Source organism: Macrobrachium rosenbergii, chromosome 40, assembly GCF_040412425.1.
Source record: "Macrobrachium rosenbergii isolate ZJJX-2024 chromosome 40, ASM4041242v1, whole genome shotgun sequence".
In the NCBI taxonomy this organism is placed as follows: Eukaryota; Metazoa; Arthropoda; class Malacostraca; order Decapoda; family Palaemonidae; genus Macrobrachium; species Macrobrachium rosenbergii.
Window position 1 is genome coordinate 10,217,490 of NC_089780.1, and position 10,419 is coordinate 10,227,908.

The 10,419-nt window shown below is 35.9% G+C and overlaps 1 protein-coding gene across 1 annotated transcript; it reads right to left on the minus strand.

Annotated features, from left to right (window-relative positions):
• Positions 1-1,037: 1,037 nt before the first annotated feature.
• Positions 1,038-8,403, minus strand: san (Probable N-acetyltransferase san). The gene is made up of 4 exons (XM_067083092.1): positions 8,270-8,403; positions 5,080-5,216; positions 4,325-4,511; positions 1,038-2,055 (listed from the first exon to the last, which is right to left on the minus strand). Exons 1-4 carry the CDS (start codon positions 8,275-8,277, stop codon positions 1,914-1,916), a joined length of 474 nt encoding a protein of 157 aa, XP_066939193.1. The 5' UTR covers positions 8,278-8,403; the 3' UTR covers positions 1,038-1,913.
• Between the last annotated feature and the right edge of the window lie 2,016 nt (positions 8,404-10,419).

Below are 10,419 nucleotides of genomic sequence, written 5' to 3' on the forward strand. Positions count from 1 at the left end.
GAAGGTACGCCACAGATGGTACGGAAGGTTCTTTGAAGCATCCTTTGGGCTCCATTTGCATAGATTTCTACTTTTTATTTTACAATTGGTTCCTCTGGTCACTTTGCAACTAGCTGCAAATTTCTTTACACTGCCCATAATTTTCAACTTATCTTTGGGCTAGCCTCGAAGAAGTCTAGAAATATAACTCGCTAGTCCCGTTTAAATTAAAAATTACTTCTTCGTGAAAACGGAGAAAGGACTCCATTTGAGGTTCAGCCTACAATGATAGGAGCTGTGCACTTTTGACAGTAGTAGATTTTGCAAGCACCCCACCAGTTCCTGGGTGCAATGCTCTCTCTCTTTCACATTTTTGTTTCTGTCCTTTCTTCCCAACTGGATGTCCAAATTCCAATTTTACTGTCTTCAAATTTTAACCCACAATCAGAAACCAGTACTTTACAGACAGGGCAGAGTGATCCCATAAATTGGACAAGTGTATTGTAACTATTTATAATAAAAATAACATGAAGAAGGCACCAAGTAACTAAAGTATGTCAGCCAAGATACAGTATATCAATCAATATTATAACTTCAGATTTAGACACTATATCATAGTTGTAAACAAACTACTATCCAATGACAATGTATTCTAGTAAGAATCACCATAAATTCACAAAAAATTTTTTTGATTAAATGACAAGACAGATGTTCCTTACTTGTACCACCAGAACGGAGCAAGAATAAATAGTTAAGGTGTCAAAACAGGGGCCTCAGATAGCCATGATGAAAATAGTTAATGCTATATTCCATAATAATATTAAAGTCAAATGAAGGCTCACAAATAAGCTGTGCAAATAAGTTAATGACTAATGAGGTCCTATACCATACCAATAAGTAAAAAATTCTTTTAAATTTTGGGAAAGGTCCAATTTCTGTACCACTGCCATTTTACCACAACCAATTGCCATTTTAATGACGACCACGGCACCTCAGTAGCATATATTCCTAACATACAGTAACCATTACATACAAGGATGAAAATAATACCTAAAGGCTATTGTCAATGAATTTCATATATTTCAATCTTATAAAAACAACAAGTTAATAGTCTAATGAAATTCAAATGCACAATTTCCAGTTGCATAGGTGACAAAAACATTTCTCTGGGGAAACTGTCATGATGCACTACATGAATGCAACGTCAGAGCTGCATACGACTACTTCAACCTTGCTCAGTAAATGGGCAAGGAGAGAAATTCAGACTGAAAACTGAAATAAGACTAGTAGAGAATCATAAGTCAGTTGCCGACACATTTGACAACAAAATTTGACGATGACTTGATGAACAATGTGCTGCAAATTCATATCTACTCTGTACACAGTGAAATCTCAGGAGTTTACGTGAGTATGCTTCTTGCCGTCCCTGACATTAAACTGTATCGATAAATAAAACAAAAAAAAAAAAAATGAACTGGCAGAAAATTAAACTTTACAATTCCCGCACTTACCAGGGTCACGGAAGTTCTTTCTACTATCAGCTAATTGAGTAAAGTATAGTAATTAACCTGTACATGTATTCATCAGAATTTCAAGAACATCTACTTTTTTGTTCACTGACACAGTCACTTTCATTTAGTAGCAATTCACAGTACAGCAAACAAGTGACTACATAAATAACATTCAATGATGCGGCTTGCGGTTGTGAGTGCGTTTACTATCCAAAACCCCACTTTTTCATTAAGGTCACAATGAGCTTTTTACAGAGGTCAGACATTGCTTTATAATGTATTTGGTTACTTATCAGAATGCATTTCCTTTTTCTATTTTAAACTGAATTCAAGTCATGCATTACTTCATTTTTCCTATTCACTAGCTCCGTCACGCCGTTAATGCCCGTTCCACTTTGAGACAACTTTAATCACAGCCAGAGTTCAAGATTTGACCAGAGTTTTCTGGAGAACGTGGGCATCTGCAGGCTCGATCCTTTTGTAATAATGCTGCTTGGTTTCCACAACTTCAAAGCCAAACTTCTTGTAGAAATCTAGGGCACCATCATTGTTAACTTGCACGTGCCTGAAGAGCAACGAAAATACAAGTTAGACAATAGACAATACAGTATCTTACAGGGAATCAATATCCTAAACTTGAGTAATTATCCAATTTAATCATTCTTGTTCAGAAACAATATTGACACCCCTAGTTGTCAAATAACAAGACAGATAGATTAGTAAAAGGGTACAATCTTACAATGCTCTCCTAGAAAGTAATTCAAACTTGTGCTTTCATTCTCAGAGTTCACAAAGTAAAAATCTGTAATAAATGGGGGCTAGCCATGTATAAATTAATCAAAATGAGGTACTAGATGAAGCAGAAAGAAAAAAATCCTACGGTCATCTGGCAGTGCAAGAAATCCTCTCACCAATTTAAACCTTGATACAATTACCACGTACAGATTACATATGAAGCACCATCAACTTAATGCTTCAACCTTCCCAGGTGAATGTTCCACTACCTCATCCAAAGCCAGGCTTAAGATAGGACCAAATTAGGCTTAATAATGATTTCCACAGATTTAAATCAGTTGCCTTACCAGTAGCCAAATGGTATGATGCACATGTGAAACATTTTTTGGAGAGTTTCCTAAGATTTTACACAGCAACAACAATCTTATCAAACCAGCTGCAATCCAAAGGAACCCACAAACTAGAAGAGCTCTAGACAATAAAAATGTCTGCCAAAAGAGCACACACAGTTCTGGCCATTTTTTGAAGGTGATAGGACTTTCTATAATCGCAAAATCCCACGAGAAAAATAAATATGAATTTACAACAATCTTAAAAATATTGTAAATCTTAAATGCAATAACCATATGTATAAAATACAAACAAAAAATTAACTAAAAGTTGATAATTTAGAGAAAATTAGTAAAATGAAAGGGCTGTTTAGCTGATGATTCTTGAATCTCTACCCTATATACTATAGCCTAGGCAGGCTGGAATGTTTTCCTATGAGCGACTGCACACACATAGTGAGAACAAATATTTGATGATGAAGTAAATTGCCTGAACATGTGTGAAGTACTGTGGAGGTAATGACAGTATTAGACATGTTAAATGGAAGAACAGGCTAGTTTACATAGCAAATACATCAAAGTTTCAAAACTTTGACGTCTTTGGAAGAAGCAGTACTATAAAATTAGATTGCCAGGTTTCACTTTAATGATTCTTGCTGAACCTTTATTATAGGCTAGCCTATACTTTGCTTAGTCTGTTACCACAGGCTAGCCTATACTTTGCATAGTCTGACCTAACCCAGAACAATTTTATTTTACTTGACTCCAGAGTTCTCTTTAAAACTAAAGCTGAACACTTGTCTGTTAACTAATGCCTTAACTTTGCTTCAACAGAACTACAGTTTTGTCCATGTTGCCGATGCACGATAATGCGTTTTCATTAGCAGCTTGACCACTGTTTTCTCAGCTTCAGCTACAACTTGATGCTTAAATTTAGCAGTATATTTCCTTGCCGATCTTTTCTCCATAACGAACAAGAGTTCAGACAGTCCCCGGTAATCAGCAGGCTCGGCTATCAGCGATCCGGTTTTACAGAGCTTGTCTGGTGATGAAAATCGGCGATTTTTGGCTCCAACAGGCATCGATTTCCGCTCATCGGCGCCAATCCCAGCTGATAACTGGGGACTGCCTGTACTATAAAATCATTAAGATAATAAAACATTAGTTTATAGCTGAATGTATCAACAAGTTTCGAAAATGCAAGTTGTTCATCTAAAAAGGAAATACATGCAAAAATAAGAACACTCTTGTATGATGTATTATAAACCAGAACACTTCTTGGAACCTACACATCTTTTTTGGATCCATGATTTCATCATGTTCCGCAATGAAAGTAACTAATGAAACCCATTTCCTCAACAAAACTGTCTAGCCTCAAAGTGGTAAAACATTTTTATGTATCTGAGAAAATTTCAAATCACATATGAGTGAACATCATAAAGATTAATCCTACTCATTGTTTGATTTTATCATTTTTATTCCTTCACTAAATCCAAGTCAAGCAAACCTGTACTGGATATTTCCTTAATCTCTGAGAGATTGATAAGAGTAACTAAATCTGTCTTTTGCAAACCTGTATTGGATATTTCCTTAACCTCTGAGAGATTGACAAGAGTAACTAAATCTGTCTTTTGGTCTCAAAAAGCCACTACATAAACCCACCACTTACTATGAAGCTTCAAATACACCAAGATTAGTGAAGTGATCAGGTTTTAATATTAACCAAAAGCTACAGATAAAACAAAAACGTACAAACTTTCAAATACTTACAAAAATATTGAATTAAAGTTTCCTTCTCTTTCAACAAAGTTCAGAACGTGTTCCAACATTTTTGTGCCTATCCCTAGCCGTCGATACGGAGCTAAACAGCCTAATGTCATTATGTACAGTCGCCGTTGTCCATCCAACACATCTACACGACAACACACTCCGCCAACGACCATATCATTGTAGTATGCTGCAGATATTAAAGGCTGGTTATCAAACAGCAACATGACCATGAAATACAGATTCAAATGACACTTTTTTGATTGCAAGAAAAAATCTTTGGCAACAGTTTTATGTACAGATAATAAAAGAGGAAACCCTGGAAAAATGTACACATGTTAGTGATATTCTTGTACCCTGTATCAAATACAGTCTTTATAAAAGCTTTTCCGGTTAATTCAGAAATTCTTAGCAGATATGAGATAATCTCTATAAAAAATGATTGAAATTGTAAAATACAAAATAAAATAGACTTTTACATCAAGTTTTATCCATATGATTTTCTTGAACATGCAACATACTGTATATATCTTGAACTGACAAAAGTTTAAACACTGTGCAGTACAATTCTTTTTTGGACAACTGTATTTTAAACTTGAGAAAAAAAAAGAAGAAGAAATTTGCATACTACTGTCTACACAAACATTTCTCAAGCCTCTGAAGGAGGGGTACATTTCCATAAAATAAAACCAAGATTTTATGACTACTTTCACATCAAATTCAGATAATATAAAAATGAAGGATACATGTCGTCTTACCTAATTTTGCTAATTCTCCGGCTTCAAGCACATCTTTGTAAAATTTGTCGTTATAGCTAACAGGAAATACCACTTGATTCAGGAGCTTCAGCTGCTTAATGTTATGGGGAGTGACATCCCCAAGCTCAATGCGTGCCCTGAAAGAATAAAACAGTGCTTTTATACTAGGAAGCAAACTTCACCAGACCCATTAAATATATTACTTTATTTTCATGTATACATAGTTCCAGTTATACCAAACCTCATTCTTCTATGACCAAATGGATACAACAAAAAAACATCTATTGAGTAAGCTCAGTGCTGTGAGAAATTACTGCCTCACCCTCACTTTCCATGCAATAGAAGATTCAGAGCTAACGTAAGTGGGAGGGAAGCAGGCATTAAATCTACGAGTAATAGCTTTTGATTAGTGTTTCTCAATCTTCTTGACTTCAGGGAACACTTGTAGAGTAATTAAAACTCTGGGATGTGCTTTGGATTTCAATAAGATAAAATTAGCCATAAAATTGCAAAATAGGCAAATAATACAGCAGTTCTTGAAATAACCATTTATTTTTAAGACATTACAATATGTTTTATATTTAGAAATGCTTGTGTGGAACCTGTGCATGTTGTGGTTTGGCAATTTTTTTAATATCTGGCTTATATGTGATAAGCATACTCTCATTTCCTCATCAATGCATCTAATATTGGATCTATTTTTACTTTTAATGTTGGTAAGTGCAAAAATCCTAATTCATTGAGGTATGATGCAGTAAACTCCAATAAAATATTCAGTGCTTTAAAGAGTTATTGAAGGATATTCTTCTTTGATGAAATCCAAAATTGACAAATGGGCATGTCTTTATGTTTGATTTGTAAGCCACGATCAGCAGATATGGTAGCCAGCTCTTCTACTTCTGTTAATGACAAACCAATGTCATCAGACGAAACATCAATAAAAAGGACCTGAGAATCCAAATGTATTGCTGACCGTTTATGGATGGAAAATACTAGCCCAGCTCACTTTCCATAGTTGTTAAATGATCCACTATCAAAAGGGATTAAATCATTTAAATATCCTTTTCTAACCAAAGGAAACATTTCCAAACAGCCTAAACTTGCTTTCCTCTTCCAAATCATTAGCTTTTTCTGGAATGCTTTTATTTTGTCAGCCATTGAGAGGTGATTTTCAAATTCCCTTTTGCATAGATATGTTCAGAGTATTTAAGTGTTGGAACATTTCAGTCAAATATTCCAACTCTGAGATCCAAAATTCACATTCACGAAGTTCGCAAGAGTTATTTTTATTTTCTTTCTCCAAAAATGCAAGTTGTTCTTGTCGAAGTCCAAGTGCACAAAAGAATACCCTACCTCTTGATAACCACCTCACTTCTGTGTGCAAAAGCAAGCACTTGTGTTGCAAATCCAAACTTTCACGAAGTAGTTCACATATACGAGCTTTTACTGGCCTGTTTTAATGAAATTTACCATTACTACAACTCGATCAAGAACTTCTTTCAATCTAGTGTCCAGCGTTCTTACCATTAGGACTTCTCTGCGCAAGAAGCAGTGAGTTGTTATAATATTTGGATTTTGTCATTTTACAAAAGATACACAACCTTTAACAGATCCTGACACTGATGGAGATAAATCAGTACAAATCCCGATACACAAGTTCTCGGGTAAATTCCATTTCTCAAAATAGTTATTCAAAACGGGAAAATGTCTTCACCTTTAGTAGCGATAGTCAATTCTTTGCTAACAAGGTAAGGAATATGCTCTATGAAATGGTAAGGGGGAGATAGAGGGGTGTCCCCTTGCCTGTTAGAATATAGTGTGTAACATGAGGTTACAGTAAATTTATGTATTTCACTTTATGATGTATAGTGCTCAGGCCAGATTAGCTGGAAGCGCAGGGCCAGGGGAAAGTCAAACCTCCCCACCAAGGTGGGGTGTCCTACATCAGGTTTGGTTAGGATGCATCCCTGAAGTTCACTCTGCTCTTCAGCCTATGATGCTCTAGGATGGGTTAGGTTCAAGTTCTGGGGATGGATCGGCTAGCAAAATAAGAACCTAACAGCTTAGGCTCACTTGCCAAAGCTACAATTCTAATCTTTTTACATTTCTAGGTAATAAATCATGAAATTTAGGCTATAAAGCCAATCACTAGGGCTCTTTGAGCCAATTCGGAAAATAGTGAATAACAGAATATTTATCGCTTTTTAATTATGTTTGTGATTATATTTATGTCTTTTCTTTATGTTTATGTTATTTACCATGTTTTTTCTTACATTCATCCCCAAGGGCCTGGTCCCAAAAATGGTGAATATTGAACATGTAAGGTGACGGTTACCGAAACCAGGGTGCACAGTAGTAGCCTACAGATGATAGCCTGTGCATGAAACACATAGTTTTTTGCAAATTATTATAATTTATATGGATTTTTGCAAATTATTATAATTTTTATGGACCCCATACCTTTCTGATAAGTGTAACCCATACGAATTTGGTTTCCCAACCCATCAAAATCTAGTTTACCGATTACAGTCTCCCATAGCCTTGCAACAGGCTAAATATTGGTCATTAGGGTAAGGAAAGCTAAAAAATGAATGGTTTGAGCTTTCTAAGACAGCTTTGCCTGAACTCCGTAAGACACAAGACAGCCTGACCACTTAGAGAAGTACAGTAGCATATTTACGTAAGCTAAGACTTGCCCAAGACTGAAATGCAGGCTAGCTGAGTCTTGCCAAAGTAAGTACATGATAATGTCTGCTAATATGCATATTTCCCGTCAGTAATACATTTTTAAATCGGCCAATAACCATTTATTTATAATGTCCGTCTTTCCTCAGAAGCCATGAAGGATACGGCATACCACAAGGCGGGTTTGCCATTGCGATACCCTGGACTAACCTAAGCTGGATTGGGTCTCGCCCGGACTTTATTATTGACTTACGATGTAAATCCGTCCCGGACATAATTCTTAAAGCATCCAGCAACACTTAAAGCTAAAACAACCTCAACGAAAAGCAACAAAACTAAATCAAATCTACAACCGACGTCGAGGACACATAAGAAGCTGCCCACCCTTCGCCCTTATAATTGACCTCTTTTAATTACCAACACCTGTCACATTTACGAGCAAATGCGATCAATAAACCCGCGGAGTAAAGTGGCGTGAAACAGCGGTGAAAAAGGGTTCACTTACTTCCTCATACTGAAAATTCGGCAGGTTTTAGCGAATCGACAGCAGACAAGGTGGGATCATAATACAGGGCGCAGCCATGATGTTTGGCTCGGTTCGTGACGTCACTTCCCTTGGAAACCACCAATCATAAAACTTTGGCGTCCTTAGCAACGTTCGATATGAACGCGATCGTCGTATATTTTCGTTTTTTTTTTCACTAATTGGTTTGTGTGGGTGGGATAGAAACCAGCGAGTAAAAGTATTAAAGGAGATATTTAGGAATTTTCATCACTTTCCCTTCATACTTATGAGCAGGAAATTAGAGATCTCTGTCGTGTGCCGTCAGGATTCCCAATTCATCAGGATGTCAGTTTCAAAATCTATAGTCTTTTTTGTTAACTTAATCATCGGTGCTATAGCTGAATTTGACCAGATTCTTATAAAGATTTAAGTTAGGTAATTTCACGTGTTAATGTACTTTTCATTCTGGGGTGAATTTCGGTATTTTATGGACAAAGTCCTGCCTCGGTATTTTTTGCTACATTTTAACTTTTTGCCTACATGCATGCACAGACTATTCAATAATATCCGACAGATGTAATATGTTTAACACTGACCTGCATTATACTAAAGATTATTTTCTTTTATCTTGGAACTTGGTCTTACTCGTGCAGCTTTTTACAATCTCTTTCTTTCCCTTTGGAAATGGGTCGACATCATCTGCTTTCTTGCCATTTTTATTATCTCTTTTCTGTTGGAAGCTCCGGGGAATAAATGTTTACCATATATACACCAGGTTCAAAGCTGTCATTTTTTTTTTATCACGGAAATTTTCAACCCAGATCGCAAGTAGTTAATTTCTTCATTCCTGATATGATCATTCTCGTTCTTATTTTTCTTTTCAACCACACCATTATTTATTTAACAAAAAAAATATTTCCTCGTGCCTGAATCTGTATCTATTATCGTTATAGTACAATACCGTAGATTTTTTCAATAAAGCTGAGTTTATCTTCACAACTGATTGATGAGTTTTATTAAGCTGAAGTTTAGAAACTAAATTAGAGTTACCCAGCAGCAAGTTTCAGAATTTCTAGCGGCGTATAAGTGTATAAAAAAAAGGTTAAAACTTACAAAGACGCAAGTCTTCTGAAGGGACTGAAGAGGTTTCCAGGGCTGAAGAAGGAAGTGAGAATACTGGCCAAGTATCCTGTGTCTGGCAGATACTCCATGAGTTTCACTACAGTGTGGACGCACCCCATGAAAGATGACTGAAGTAATAGTGTCACCATAACAGCTCACTTTTCAGAATCGGGCGCGTGTAGAGAAATCCACCTCAAGAAATCTTGATTTTTCTGTCAGTTGTGAATTTACTTCAGTCATCTGTCTTGCATCCAAAAAACACTTCATAATCACATGCGGCACTCCATTGCACACACTTGACAAACAGGTTGAATGCAAGTCAGTGACTTATAGATAGTCCTAATCAGTGCTTTTCGTACGTTATTCAGCATTTGCCAAAGATTCGTTCTCCAAAGCGGTCCTTGACTTTCCCAGCCAGTTTGTGATATGTACGAACAGTCAAAATTATTTTTGATTCTATGAAGTCAATATTTCTGAAATTTACGGGAAATCTTTGTACAGCTATTGAACGTTGTAACCGAAAACAACTTTTCATTTTCGTTAATAAATATTAAAGCAAACAGGGAAATTTAATAGCAGTTAGATTTTTTATATATAAATAACAGTTCGATGACATAGTTTTTAAAAAGAGGAACGCGTTTTTCCAGCTAAATCAGTGCTCAACATAAAAACATGAACTGTACAATGGAAAAATAGACAACTAAGCTTATATATTCATTCAGCCTAGTAACAGAAAAAAATACTCTGCAATAAACATCTCTCTATACAAACGCAAACTTACGTGACACTTGACGTCAATTTTCTCGTTATAAAAATGACGAACCTAATACCATCACAAAGCTCGTTCATCAGTCTTTCCATTTGTCCTGAAATTTATAATATTTCATAAAGAAGTAGAATTTTTATACTCATTTTGATTCTGGTGGTTTCCAACAGTGATATGTTTTATAGTAATGTGCGAAAATTCTTGTATGACAAGCATCATTAACCAGAACGAAAGAGCGGTACAGAGGGAAATGGAGTATACT